A 14,931-nucleotide genomic window follows, 5' to 3' on the forward strand; every position below is an offset into this window, starting at 1 on the left:
ATCTTGTCAAAGAGAGGTTATTCACCTACTTTTATATTTAATGTCAGATACTTTGACCCATTATGGCATTGAAATATAATGCAATAACCCCATTTTTAATTAAACTATTATTAAGGCTACTATACATTTAAAGTAAAAAAACCGTGTCAGTGCATAACAAAAAGTTTGATGGTATTCTCCCTACCTCCTACCCTTTAGTACCCTGGAGCCCATCCCTGTACAAACACCCTTGAGAGGTGAAGAAGTACCTAACACGGAAAAACATTCACACTGGCCAACGTAGAGGGAATTAGCATCTCCAAATTAACCTGGGCTGCATTTCCCAAAAGCATTGTAACCCATTGATCGTAGATCCATTGGTGACAATGGTTCAAAGAGAAACTTAAAGTGATAGTTCACCCAAAAATAAAAAAATGTCATCATTTACTCACTCTTGTGTAATTTCATACCTTTATACATTTCTTTGTTCTGATGAACACAGAGAAAAGAATGTTAGCAATTTTCAGTTGAGGGACATCATTGACAACCATAGTATAGGGAAAATTAAGTGGTCATCAAAGGTGTCACAGAACTGTTTCTTTTCAACAGAACAAAAAATATATAAAATTTTATTTTCCTACTATGGTAGTAGAAGATGTCCCAGGACTAAAAATTGCTAACATTCTTCCAAATATCTTTCTTTGTATTCAACAGAACAACGACATTGTTCGATAAAGCGAGAAACCTAAAGGAATAACACTTGGAATAACCACTTTTTAGCCAGCACAGTAGAATTTGCTTAAAACATATGTTTTGGTTAACGACATGTGTTTTTTTATAAATCTAAGATATAAAAAAAGACATTGGTAAAAAAATGAAGATTTCAACAGTCTCATCTATTTTACCAATCCTTCATCTTACTGATCCTTAGTCTAACATAAGCAATTGGAGGCAATGCACCACATACATGGCGTTAGGCTATGATCCTGGATTCTTTCTGAACCAATGTCAGAGCGTAATAGTTGCTGCATGTGTTCTGCCCACAGCAAAGAGGAAATTATCTTTGGTGCGTCTATATTGTGCTAAAAATTAGGATTATAACACCTTATTATATGGATACTTTTGGAAGTGGTTTAATTAATTTAAGGAAAATAGCATCACATCGCTGTCAACTGCCATAATTGAATAACAGTTTTTATATGTATTTAAAGCACATAAACAGAAACTTCCTGTAAATAATTTCTAAGCACCTCCTGTTTTTCACCATACACCTATTCTAAACGATAGCTATCGACAGGCAACATCGATAACTGTTCATGTCAGGTAAAATATTTTTTACACCAATTACATTTACTTTTTTTCAAAACGGTCACCTGTATTCATTATGTTGTAAATGTCATGTGTAAATGTCATCTGTATGTTGCATTTATTGTAAAGATCTGTCATTTTGACATGAATTATTATGACTTTTCGCATTGGATATTGTTTGAAGTTGTTAGTAGGCTACCACAAAGGAAGTGGAGTTTTGGATACTAGATAATTATTTCGCTATTTTTATATATAAATGTAAAGTTTCTTATGAGAAAATGTTTTCATGATCATTGAACTAAGCAAATGTTTAAAATATTTCTGATTCTCAATGTTTATTGCGTGTGTGTTTCTTGTTTAAGATTAACATAAACAATTAATGAGACATTTCCCCAAATAAATACTCAATTACAATTTTTTTATTTTTCTAGAATGTCCTCCCAGGTCGTCTCAACGGACAACGCTACAGTTATTATTCAGATAAATCCACAGGTGGTTCAAGACAGCGCTGAAGGACAAGAAAAATCAGGACAGTATCAAAATGCTGTTCTGAAAAATTTTCTAAAAGTACAGCCAAAGTCTTTGGGGGTAAATTTTTCTCGACAGTATTTTTTTTTCTTATTCAGTCACTTAATGTACTCCTTTCAATTGGGTTAACATTTACATTTACTTAAGCAGAAGCTTTTATCCAAAAGCGATTTAAAAATAAGGGATAAAATGGTTATAATGGGAATAGCAAACAAAAAAGGTGCGTGTTTGTTGTATTTAAATGTAAAGAGATTAATTTAAATGCAAAGAGAAAAAGATAATTACTGTTAAATATATTATTTTTATAAGTAATAATTTAAATGAAACAAAAATGAACAGCCTGATCTTATACTTAGGCTACATTTATGTACGTTTTCATTGATGCTGAAACGTCAAATTTGTTAAATATTTATAAAGCTTGTATGTATCTCATTAGATATTTGTTAGACATGGTGTAATCTGGATTCTGTAGGTATTAATAATTTTTATGGTATCAGCTGGAACTTTTGTGTATTGAGGAGCGCGTCAGCACCGGTAACGATGGCAGCTCACGATGGAGATGAAGATCGCCAAATAAAGGCTTTGATTTAGTTCTGTTACTCGAAGTCGAATGGGTTCTGAAGATATAGATTACATTTTCTCGAATAAAATCATTTTTATTTTGTAATTATTGTGCGTTTTTGATGTATTTCATGGTTCTTCTGTCAGTCACAGCATGTTGGAAAAGACATATTTGCGTATCCATTTTCATGAGATCAGGTTGCAATGATCTATAAATTAAAGCGGAGGTATCATGCAATGTCAAGCATTCGGACTTCTTTACGCTGTAGAACATGCTGGCTTCTCATGCTTAACATGTTCATCTTGATACAAAACGAGTTGGACGTATGAGTTTATATTTCTGTGCTTGATACACTCCCCCAGCTCTCCAACTTGTTTCGGATAGTTTTTATAAGTCTGGATCCGGATTCCGAAACAAGTTGCTTTTACTTTTATTGGGTAACTCTCCTGGAAAAGCATGGCAAGGAAAGCGACATAAATTGGCCGCCCATTCGCCAACCGACAGTAAGACCAGCATACCATAAAGATTGGCTTCACTACGTCAAGCTTGGCTGGGCTGTGTGGTCCTGCAGCTCGTTACACTTGCAATAAGAAGCAAAGTTTGAGGTGTGTTTGTTTAAGTTCAGTGATGGATGTTATATCAACGGTGGGTATAATGCCGGATTTGGATATCGTTAGAAACCAATTGATGGTGCGGTCACAATGTTAAGAGATTTCTAAATCATATGTCCATATGTCTGTGTTTCGAAGGCAATCGCCGTTTACGTGCATAATGTAAAAACACAAAGGGATTACATTTACATTAAAAAACTTAGCAGACGCTTTTATCCAAAGCGACTTACAGAGAGTTCAGGGAGCAATAAAGCGATATGTCATACAAGAGCAATAATACCATAAGTGCCATTATAAAGTAACTAGTTTCAACAAAAGCTATACCACTACCTGTTGAGAGAAAGGGAGGGTTAGTTTTTTTTTCCCTCATTTATCTGTCAAGTATTCACAGAAGAATGTAGGTTTTAAGTAAGTTTTTGAATGTTGTAAGAGATATGTTTGACCGGACTGAGTTAGGAAGAATATTCCACCAGGAAGGAGTTGTGAAGGAGAATGAGTGGGAAAGCGATTTACTGCCCTTTTTAAAAGGCAATACAAGAGAAAGCTGGTTTTGACAGTATGCCGTTGCAGATCCAGTGATACTTCCTGTAGACAAGCATTAGTGACTTGAATCTGATACGGCTTCAACCGGTATGAAGTGGAGACAGATTAAAAGGGTAATTACATGAGCCCTTTTGTGATTTTGTAAGACGAGGCGCTCTGCTACGTTCTGAACCAGCTGGAGTGGTTTGTAGGAAGACCGGCAAGGAGAGCATTGCAGTAGTCCAACCTTGAGAATACCAGGGCCTGGACAAGGAGTTGTGCTGCTTGCTTCGTGAGATAGGGTCCAACCTTTCTAATGTTGAATAAGGCATATCTGCATGACCGCGTTGTCTTTGCAATGTGATCGCTGAAGGACAGCTGTTTATCAAATGTGACTCTATGAGAGTAGTTCTGTCTTGGCAGTGTTCAGCTGGAGGTGATTTATCCAAGCTGAGATGTCTTCTAGGAGCGCGGGTGCAGAATCGCACACATGTCTCAGATGACAGGGTTTTATGGCGTCGGCAATTCAAGTTTTGCCCCTGGGCCTTCTGAGAATGAGGGCTTATATGAAGTGGGTTCTATCTCTCCACCTCAGCCCCTTGTACGATCTGCATATTTTGTCCCGTCAGGGACATCATGTGCTGATACGCTGCGACAACACCACTGCAGTAGCGTGTATAAATCGCCAGGGGGGCATGCATTCCCCCAAGCCCCATGCTCTGGCTCACAATCTGTTGGTATGGAGCAGGAAACATTTTCTGTCCGTAGAAGCCACACCTCAGGTAGTGAAAGATCCCGTTATGGAAATATCGCCCGTGATCCGTTGGCTGAACGTGTGATGTGTTTGGCACACTTTTTTGCATACCGCATCGTATCGTGATGAACTGTTCCAATTTACACCCCTACTTGTAAACTAGCGTAACTGTTTAGCGTGTTGACAAAATGTTATGACGCTCTCCTTCTTGTAAGTCGCTTTGGATAAAAGCGTCAGCCAAGTGTTTTAATGTAATAAATGTATAGGTACTCAAGATTTATATGAGATTGTGTGATTAACTGTGTGTGATACGCGATCCTAAATATGAATTGAGAAATCATTGCACATAAAAGTTAAAAAAGTGTTTATACTCAGTTAACTCTTGCAGAGGCAATCGCAAAGTATTTATACAGAATTACACTTGAACAAACCAAATGTGCTGACTAACATGATAGCATATGATTTCAGTTTACCAGTCAATCTGATTTCTTTGAAAATGTGTTCTCTAAAAAGTTATATTGTTATTTACTTTTATAATAAAACAAGCCTAATAAAATCTTTGACCTATATATGCCTCTTTTAGACTGTGCAGATTCTGACTGGAATTATGATTTTCCTGTTTGGTATATCTCTCTCCATCGATGACAGATATCATGACATAACTATCAACAGTGGCATAACCTATTGGGGATCCCTCATTGTAAGTTTTTTTTATTGCTTCTCTTTTGCTTTATCACTTCTTTTTTATTGCTCTCATAATCATTTCCATAATTATTGTTTATTATTTCCTGTATTTTTTCTAGTACATCAGTGCTGGATCTTTGTCTGTTGCTGCAGAAAATAAACTTCATTCCTGTGTGGTGTGTACTGTACTTTTTTAGGTTGTTCTCCGATGCTTTAAATTATATTGTCTAGTATCCCTGCTTCGTTTAAATCAAGTTCCTGGTTTGCCTAATGGTATTGAATGTATTACCTGTGTTTTTGAGTTTATTTTTGTCACATGTACTTCCTTGTTTGCGTCCCCCCTCGTGGGTAGTTTTCTATTTGCCCTTGTCTTTTTGTAGCTGCGTGTAAACAAATTCACTGACAACAGTGTAGAACTGAGGTCTGGCTTTATTCCTGCTTCGCCATCACACAGCTCTCATTTCCTTGTTTACATCACACACATTCTCCGGGGTATCCTACGTCATTTCCTACGACAGCCATAGGATCACAATAGACTATTAACATAATCAACATCCCTCTTCTTAATGATGGGAATATCTGAAAAGGTCTGACATGAATATAAAGAATTCAAAACCGATATAAAAGATTTAAACAGCTAAGATATAGATATATTTATATATATATAGCCATATCTATACAAGCTTTATCAATGCACATGAACAGTGAAACCAACAAACAGTGTACAACCTGACAAAGATACCAAAACATTATGCAACATTGTTCTTTACCAATGAACAGGTACAAAAAGTCCGTGCTTATGCAGTTGTAACAAAGTTCAAAGTAGGGAAGGAAGGAGGCAGGAACCGGCGAACGTTTAAACCAATTTAATAAAAATAATCAAACAATAACACGGACGTAAACGACCGGCAGCCACCTCACAGTCGACTGCCAGCCACAACAATAAAAATATAAACTTAACTTAAACTCTCCTCAGCAATCCCGTTGCTTGTCCTCTTATGCTCCCGATTTCCTGCGTGAGATATGCGGGACCAGTGTGAGCACAGCTAATTCCAACTATTACTCACGCCACCGGTCCTGCCTCCTGTCTCCCGTCCCGCCCTCCTCACCACAGCAGTGTAGCCTTTACACAGAGAGTTAGGCTTCGATATCCTAGGCTGTATTCTGGCAGAGGCTCACTGTTGTTATTAAGTGGGACCTTTATTGTTGTAGGTAGGGTATATTGTTCAGGTGTATGTAGGAGGTTGCGTCTGTCTCTTATATATGTGGTATCTCCGGCCTGGACCTGGAAGCTGTTTGGCTGTGGTGCTCTTCCTGTAACCTTTGCCACTCTGTCATATCCCCTGTCTGCATCCTCACCGTATTCCCTACTTGCAATGGGGGTCAAGGGTCTGGCTTACCTGTCATAATGTCCTTTTCCTCTTCTTCTGATACGTGTCTTTTGCACATACATGGCTTTGGTCATGGGAATATGGGTCTTGGTGCACCGAGAAAGTAGGCATTGCGCTGTTGAGGACAGCCCATTCCTTGGTATGTTACATAGATTGAGTAGTGTCACATATACATCTGTTCCATCACATGCACATTTTTGTAGCAGGTGTTTGGCTGAGTGTACAGTGCTCACAGCTAGCCCATTTGACTGGGGGTAGTGGGGGCTGCTGGTGACATGGCAGAAGTCCTATATGCGGGCAAATTGTTGGAACTCCCTGCTTGTGAAACATGGTGCATTGTATGTCATTAGCTGCTGAGGAGCTCCATGGGTGGCAAAGTGGCACTTTAGCATGGTTATAATGGTCGCAGTGGTCATGTTTAGGAGCTGGTTCATTTCAAACCAGCCGGAGTACGAATTGATGAGCACCAGGTGTTCTTCCCCCGACTCAAAAACATCGCTGCTGTAAGTCTGGCAAGATTGTTACATCATTGTGGCAAGGGGGGCGTGGTTTAGTGACGTCTGCACCGGACCTGGGAGAGACACGGGAAAAACGGTAAGCAAATGGGTCGATCGCAGATTAAGATCACCTGCCTCTTGTTTCAGTGATTGGCGAGGAGACTGCTTAAAGGCTGGCAGTCTCAGAAGAGAATTTGAGAGAGACGCGGACTGAGGGACGTGAAACGAGTGAGGAGAAACCGGAACCCGGAAGTGAATCTCGGGAGAATTGATAAGAACTTTATTTATTGTTGTGAATGTTTTGAGAGAGCGCTGTTGCGCCAAGTTGTGTTAGAGTCCTGAAATAAAAGTGACTCTGTCCCTCAAGTCACGCCGACCCTGCCTCCTTCCTTCCTTACACACAAGAACCTTCTTACACTGGTGCCGAAACCCGGGAAGGAAGGACCAGTGCCGCCGCCATGTCCGTGCCAGGTTCGCCATTTGCGGAGGTGATCCAATCCCTCGCCGGTCTTCACAGCGAACACCATCAAGCGCTGCTGAGCCTCCGGGAAGACCAGGAACGGCGCTTCCAAGCCCTGGTCCAGGCCCAGCAGGAAGACCGCGAGATGTTCCGGGGCTGGCTGGACCAGGAAGTCAGCAACAGGGGACTATCGACCAGCTCACCAGCCGCAGGTCTGTCGCTACACAAAATGGGGCCTCAGGACGACCCGGAGGCGTTTTTGGATCTTTTTGAGAGGTCCGCGGAGATTTCGGCCTGGCCGCGGGATGTTTGGTCGGCCCGGCTAATCCCGCTGCTAACGGGGGAGGCACAGCTAGCCGCCCAGCAGTTACCAGTCCAGAATCTCCTGATCTACGCGGACCTCAAGAAAGCCATCCTCCAGCGGGTCGGCCTGAGCCCCGAGCAACAGCGGGAGCGATTCCGATCTTTGGACCTGGGGGAAGCTGGCCAACCCTTCGCCCTGGCTCAGCAGCTCCGGGATGCATGCCGCAAGTGGCTGATGGCCGACGGAGGCGACGTCGAGAAGATCCTGGACCGAGTGACACTGGAGCAGTTCGTGGTGCGTTTTCCGCCGAAGACCGCCCAGTGGGTCCAGTGCCACCGGCCAGCGTCGCTGACGGAGGCCATCCAGCTGGCTGAGGATCAGATGGTGGCGTGCCCTGGGGTCGTTGTACCCCGAACATCTCTCCCTCCTCCACCTATTGTTTCTCCCCCTCTCTCTCCCCGACCTTTACCTCTTCCCAGGTCTCCAGTGTCCTTTGGCCCCAGACCCGCCCCAAGGACCAGAGACGCAGGGGGAAACAGGCGACAGTTCTTCCGGGGAACCGGCCGATACAACCAACCTACGTCCTCTCCTTCACCACAAGCCTCTCCTCGCCAATCCTTCGGCCCATTTCCTGCCGCTAGGGCGGCGGAAAAGTCTGGGCCGACCTGTTGGCGGTGTGGGGAGCCGGGTCACACGATCGACCGTTGTCCAGTGATGGAGGTCGGGACAGTGATCCGGGTCCCCGACGACCCCCAGGTTGCCCTCGATCCGGCCGGCCTGTATCAAATACCTGTGAGTATTAAGGGGATTACATATCAGGCCTTGGTTGATTCGGGTTGTAACCAAACCTCCATCCACCAACGCCTGATTCGGTCCGTGGCAAAGGATAAGAGCCGTATGGTTAAGGTACGGTGTGTACACGGGGACGTGGTGAATTATCCTATAGTGGCGATGCCCATAAAATTTAGGGGTCAAAAGCATAGAGTAGAGGTGGCGGTTAATCCTCATCTCAAACATCCGCTGATTTTGGGGACGAATTGGCCGATGTTTTCTGTATTGTTGGGGAAATTGTGTGCGGATGTTTCCTCGGGAAGTCAAGGGCGACGGAAGAATGCGGTTGTGCAGGCAGGGGAAGCTGAGCCGGAACCTCGGGCGACTGACCCAGGGGAGCGGAGTGCTGTGGAGAGACAACATCTCTCCCGGTGCGATGATTTTGCCCTGGAGCAGTCTCACGATGACACGCTCAAAAATGCCTTCAACCAGGTTCGTACCATCGACGGACAGCGTCTCCATCCTGCACAACCGCTGGTCTATCCGTATTTTGCCATTTTAAAGGACAGGTTGTATCGAGTGACCCGAGACACTCAATCAAATGATACAACGCAGTTAGTTGTCCCAAAGAGCCGCCGGGAAATGCTTTTCCAGACGGCTCACCGTAATCCAATGGCTGGTCACTTAGGACAAATAGCAACACTAAACCGCCTAATGGCCCGCTTCTTTTGGCCGGGCATTCATGAGAACGTGCGCAGATGGTGCGCGTCTTGTCCTGAATGTCAGTTGGTAAACCCACCGGCCACTCCTAAAGCACCATTGTGCCCCCTTCCGTTGGTTCAGGTCCCCTTCGAGAGAATTGGTATGGACCTGATCGGGCCATTAGAGCGGTCGGCACGAGGACATCGTTTCGCATTGGTCATAGTAGACTATTCGACACGGTATCCCGAGGCGGTGGCTCTCCGCAGCATTTCGGCTAAAAGTGTTGCGGACGCCCTGTTTCGTATTATCTCCCGTGTGGGAATCCCTAAAGAGGTTCTCACAGATCAAGGCACGGCGTTTATGTCACGGACCCTCCGCGAACTATACGGGTTATTGGGCATTAAGGCAGTTCGTACCAGCGTCTACCATCCACAGACGGACGGGTTGGTCGAACGCTTTAATCGCACCTTGAAGTCAATGATCCGGAAGTTCGTACACGAAGACGCCAAAAATTGGGATTGGTGGCTAGAACCCCTGTTATTTGCGGTACGAGAGGTCCCCCAAGCCTCCACGGGGTTTTCCCCCTTCGAGCTACTCTATGGACGTCAGCCCCGTGGGGTGTTGGACGTCCTAAGGGAAGCTTGGGAGGACGGACCCTCGGATAGCAAAAACCAAATTCAATATGTCCTGGACCTGAGAGCAAAACTCGATGCACTGGGGCGGCTCTCCATGGAGAATTTGCTACAGGCCCAGGATAGGCAAAGCCGACAGTATAACAGGGGTACTAACTTGCGTAAATTTGCACCGGGAGATAAAGTGCTTGTATTGCTCCCCACCTCGAGTTCCAAGTTACTCGCAAAGTGGCAAGGGCCCTTTGAGGTCACACGGCGAATAAGCGATCTCAATTATGAGGTAGTGCGGTCGGATAGGAGCGGAGCACATCAGATATATCACCTCAATCTCCTAAAAAAATGGAATGAGGTGAGCCCGGTGATGCTGGCGACGGTAGTGAGTAGAGAGGATGATCTCGGACCAGAAGCGAGCTTCCCAGTTCAATCCCTTGCTCTGGCCCCGGGGGGGATCACCTCTCACCCTCCCAGCTCACCGAGGTAGCCAAGTTGCAAGCAGATTTTGTGGACGTGTTCTCGCCCCTACCCGGCCGCACCAACCTCATCGAGCACCATATTGAGACTAAACCGGACGTGGTGATTCGCAGCCGGCCCTATAGATTACCTGAACACAAGAAAAAAGTAGTTCAGGAAGAATTAAAGGCAATGCTCGAGATGGGGGTAATAGAAGAGTCCCATAGTGATTGGGCGAGCCCGATAGTTTTGGTCCCTAAAACCGACGGCTCGGTCCGTTTCTGTGTGGATTATAGAAGGGTGAATGCTGTGTCGAAGTTCGATGCATATCCGATGCCACGGATTGACGAGTTGCTGGATCGACTTGGCTCGGCTCGTTTTTTTTCGACACTGGATTTAACTAAAGGATACTGGCAGATCCCCTTATCTCCCCTATCCAAAGAGAAAACCGCCTTCACCACGCCGTTTGGATTACACCAATTTGTAACACTTCCGTTTGGCTTATTCGGAGCTCCGGCCACCTTCCAGCGCCTCATGGACCGCCTGCTGCGACCACATGCGGGGTATGCGGCGGCATACCTAGACGATATCGTAATCTACAGCAACGACTGGGAGCGGCATATGCAACATCTGAGGGCGGTCCTGGGATCGCTGAGAGGGGCCGGACTGACGGCTAACCCGAAGAAGTGTGCAATTGGGCCGGTGGAAGTAAGGTATCTGGGCTTCCACTTGGGTCATGGTCAGGTGCGTCCCCAAATTAATAAGACTGCAGCAGTTGCAACCGCACCGAGACCCAAGACCAAAAAGGAGGTGAGGCAGTTCCTGGGGCTGGCGGGGTATTATAGAAGGTTTGTACCTAATTATTCGGAGCTCACCAGCCCGCTGACTGACCTCACTAGAAAGGAGGCACCGGATACCGTCCAGTGGACGGAGCTATGCCAGCAGGCTTTTACCAAAGTGAAGGCTGCTCTCTGTGGCGGACCGTTATTGCACTCCCCTGATTTTTCTCTTCCTTTTTCGTTGCAGACGGACGCGTCGGATCGGGGCGTGGGGGCGGTTTTGTCCCAGGAGACGGGGGGTGAAGAACGGCCGGTGCTGTACCTCAGTCGGAAGTTCTCGAGGAGAGAGACGAAGTACAGCACCATCGAAAAAGAGTGCCTGGCAATCAGGTGGGCCATACTCACCCTCCGCTATTATCTCCTGGGGCGCGAATTCACGCTCCATTCGGACCACGCTCCGCTCCAGTGGCTCCACCGCATGAAAGATACCAACGCGCGGATCACCCGGTGGTATCTGGCATTACAACCATTTAAGTTTAAGGTGATCCACAGACCGGGGCCTCAGATGGTCGTGGCCGACTTCCTCTCCAGGAGGAGGGGGGAGGCTGCAGGCCGGATGGGGCCTCGGCCTGAGTCGGGCGGTGGGGGTATGTGGTAAGGGGGGCGTGGTTTAGTGACGTCTGCACCGGACCTGGGAGAGACACAGGAAAAACGGTAAGCAAATGGGTCGATCGCAGATTAAGATCACCTGCCTCTTGTTTCAGTGATTGGCGAGGAGACTGCTTAAAGGCTGGCAGTCTCAGAAGAGAATTTGAGAGGGACGCGGACTGAGGGACGTGAAACGAGTGAGGAGAAACCGGAACCCGGAAGTGAATCTCGGGAGAATTGATAAGAACTTTATTTATTGTTGTGAATGTTTTGAGAGAGCGCTGTTGCGCCAAGTTGTGTTAGAGTCCTGAAATAAAAGTGACTCTGTCCCTCAAGTCACGCCGACCCTGCCTCCTTCCTTCCTTACACACAAGAACCTTCTTACAATCATGTAATTGAAGGGGCTCCTTAATTTGTTGCGGTTTGAGGACATTACAAGGAGCGCATCTGGAGACTATGGGGCAAAAACATGGATTCTCTGGCCCTGCGCTTTGTTGCTTCTAGGCCCAGATGACATTGATGCAGCTATTTGACACATTAGTGTTGCAGCGAGTGGGGAGGAATGAAATGCTGTCCACGGAGCAACAGCCCTTTGTCAACTGTAAATTAATCTCTTTTGGCATAGAATTGCCTAAGGTCATGTGGCAGCTTGTTTGATGAGTCAGGCCAGTCCACGGTAATGACCTACCGGCTGGTGCACAAGGAAATACTGGATTACAGGAGGACTTCTTAGGAGATCTTGTTAGTCTGGTGAACGCTACCATGTGGTTCTCCTGCCAGCTCCATTCCACATCCTGAAGGAGGAGTTGACGTAGGGGTGCTGTGATTTCACTATGGAAAGGGATGAATTTAGGAAGGCATATCTGCCAACCGCGGTCATAAGGTGGTCAGTTTTGATGACTCCTCACTGAGTGGCACCTGCCATAATCTACACTTTGCATCAAGGATGCTGAACACCTTTGCTCCTGGCATGTCAGCAATCAGCTGTTCTAGTGGTTTCATAGGATGATGTGGCCTGAGGAGGGCTTTGTTGAGGTGCACAGGGTCAATACACAGTCAAACGGCACCAGGTATTTTGTCTTTCATTGCTAATTGGACTCGCCTGGGAGCACATATTGCAGGGTGCACAGAAGAGTCCAGGGACATGTGATGTACTACAGGCAGTTTGCCCTATAGAGCAAGTAGATGCTTACTTTCATGTCTTGATTCTTCCTCTTCATCCCCCGTTCCTTCGGTTCGCTTTCGAGGGTCGGGCATATGAGTACAGAGTCCTCCCTTTTGGTCTGTCCCTGTCCCCACGAGTCTTCATGAAGATTGTGGAAGCCATTGTTGAGCTGCCTGGGACATTTTAAGCAGTCAGCGGCCCCTGTCATATATCCCAGGGAACCTTAACCAAACAGCTGACACGCTCTCTCTTGTCAATCGACGCCTTAACAAATGATCTGATAACCGTGTAGAACTGAGGTCTAGCTTTCTTCCTTCTTCGCCATCACACACGTCTCACTTCCGTATTTACATCACACACATCCTCCAGGGGGTCCTACGTTATTTCTTACGACAGCCACAGGAAGGATCACTAAAGACTATTTACATAATCTACATGTTTGCCCCCTCTTGGTCTTATTATTTAGCAAAGCCATTGTTTGAGGTCCACGCTGTCTGCACTTGTGTCCCATCCTTGACCCACCAAGTCAGAAATGTTTACATTAATTGTTAAGTGTATGGAAGCAATTTTCTTGAAAGTCTCTAAAAACATTTCTCTCTGTAGGTGAAAGCCTCACTTGGAATGAATGTGTTCAGTTCCATAACAGCAGGGATAGCCATTATTATAATGTCAATACAATTAGGATTAAGATATCCAGACTACAGCTATCAATACAGCCGTGTGAAAGACTCTTCAAATATAATGGTATTGATTTTGCTTTTAATATTTTGTACATTTTGTAAGGATTCATATAAATTGACCCCAAAAATTTCATTATTTGCATTTTTTATAAAAATGGATTGTGGATTTTATGAAAGAAGCAAATTAAGTTTGAAATGACAAAATTATTGATATTTTGTTCACACTTATATTATACAATTTGTACAACTCATAATTTATGAACATGCCATGTCAGATGTATAAACTATCTCAGTTGAACACAAAATATGCTCACAAGTAAAGCTGAATCTTTTCTTGGTTAGGGGATCATTGGAATATTGCTGTTGTTCTCCATCCTTCAGTTCATCGTCTCTGTTTGCATCTCGGCTTTTGCATGCAAAGCCACGTGCGACACATTCTCTTCAATGGTCAATATTTCACTAAACCAGGTAGATAATTTGGTAGTGTAATACAGCATATGCAATAGGCAGTTTAATCATAACAAGCAATAGTCTAATACTTTTCTCATTTCTGTGGAAGTCAAGGGTTACAGAAGAAGAAATCTCTAATCTAAACAAACCACAACTGCCAAAGAGAAACTAGCAGAAGGTAATTAACTCCAGGTAACATAGTGTGAAGCGGGAACAGAGGACTTTTCCGAAACAGGATTTAAAAATTTCATGACATGTTCTTGTCTTTAATGGAATTAAAAGTTCTAATGCTGATTTTTGTGAATTAACTCATGATTTATATCTGTCACTCCACAGACACCCAGAGTCACAGTGATGGGACTTCATGGTCCAGAAGTTACAAAGATTTCAGTATATAAAGTATATTCCCATATTTTATGTTTTGGTAGAGCAGAGAACTGAAAACTGAAAAATAATCATTATGTTAAGTTATATGGAGGTAAAAGTATACTTTTACTGAATCTTAATTTTGCCAAATCTATTTTTCTTACATACATTTTAAACCCTGAAATTATTTTGTCTCTATTAATGCTCTATTATAGACCTACTTTTCATTAAAACAAGTATTTAGAATGTTTAAATAAGATGTTTTCCTATTTCATACCAGTGTTTTTTGTGACTGACCACTATAAATGTGCAGGTTTCCTTTCCATTAAAGTGAAGCATGTGTCAATTTAGCTATTGTCAAGTCTTTATTATTTGCATTACATTTGATATTGTTATTTTGGTGATACTCAGCACTTAAACAACTCTCATTACTGTGTTATAGTTACATCTTATGCCTTGTAAATATTTTGAAGTCCTCACATCCTTTAAACAATGAAACCATGTTGATGCTTTGTAAGCTCTTCGTGGCCCATGGCTTTAACGATCGATGATATTTCATAGCTTGTAGCTTTTTTGTTACATAGCTTTTACAGAGAGCTGTAGAAACTTGTCTTAAATATTCCTGTGTAACATATACTTGCCAGTTGCCACCAACAGAATCCACCGACTACATCAAATACATGCCCGC

At 44.2% G+C, this 14,931-nt stretch overlaps 1 protein-coding gene across 1 annotated transcript; it reads left to right on the plus strand.

Annotated features, from left to right (window-relative positions):
• Window positions 1-1,185: 1,185 nt before the first annotated feature.
• Window positions 1,186-14,593, plus strand: ms4a17c.1 (membrane-spanning 4-domains, subfamily A, member 17C.1). Its single transcript, XM_056746904.1, has 8 exons — window positions 1,186-1,302; window positions 1,719-1,875; window positions 4,848-4,964; window positions 5,068-5,124; window positions 13,351-13,491; window positions 13,770-13,895; window positions 13,987-14,055; window positions 14,214-14,593. The coding sequence occupies exons 2-7, from the start codon at window positions 1,720-1,722 to the stop codon at window positions 14,047-14,049; spliced, it is 660 nt and encodes a 219-aa protein (XP_056602882.1). The 5' UTR covers window positions 1,186-1,302; window position 1,719; the 3' UTR covers window positions 14,050-14,055; window positions 14,214-14,593.
• Window positions 14,594-14,931: the final 338 nt, after the last annotated feature.

This window comes from Triplophysa dalaica, chromosome 4 (assembly GCF_015846415.1).
Source record: "Triplophysa dalaica isolate WHDGS20190420 chromosome 4, ASM1584641v1, whole genome shotgun sequence".
In the NCBI taxonomy this organism is placed as follows: Eukaryota; Metazoa; Chordata; class Actinopteri; order Cypriniformes; family Nemacheilidae; genus Triplophysa; species Triplophysa dalaica.

Bases quoted from the DNA above. Each gene is read 5' to 3' on its own strand.
- ms4a17c.1 (XM_056746904.1), top strand. From the start codon at position 1,720: ATGTCCTCCCAGGTCGTCTCAACGGACAACGCTACAGTTATTATTCAG. The intron at 4,965-5,067 runs GTAAGTTTTTTT...TATTTTTTCTAG, and splicing joins CCTATTGGGGATCCCTCATT to TACATCAGTGCTGGATCTTT. The intron at 13,492-13,769 runs GTATTGATTTTG...TTTCTTGGTTAG, and splicing joins AAGACTCTTCAAATATAATG to GGGATCATTGGAATATTGCT.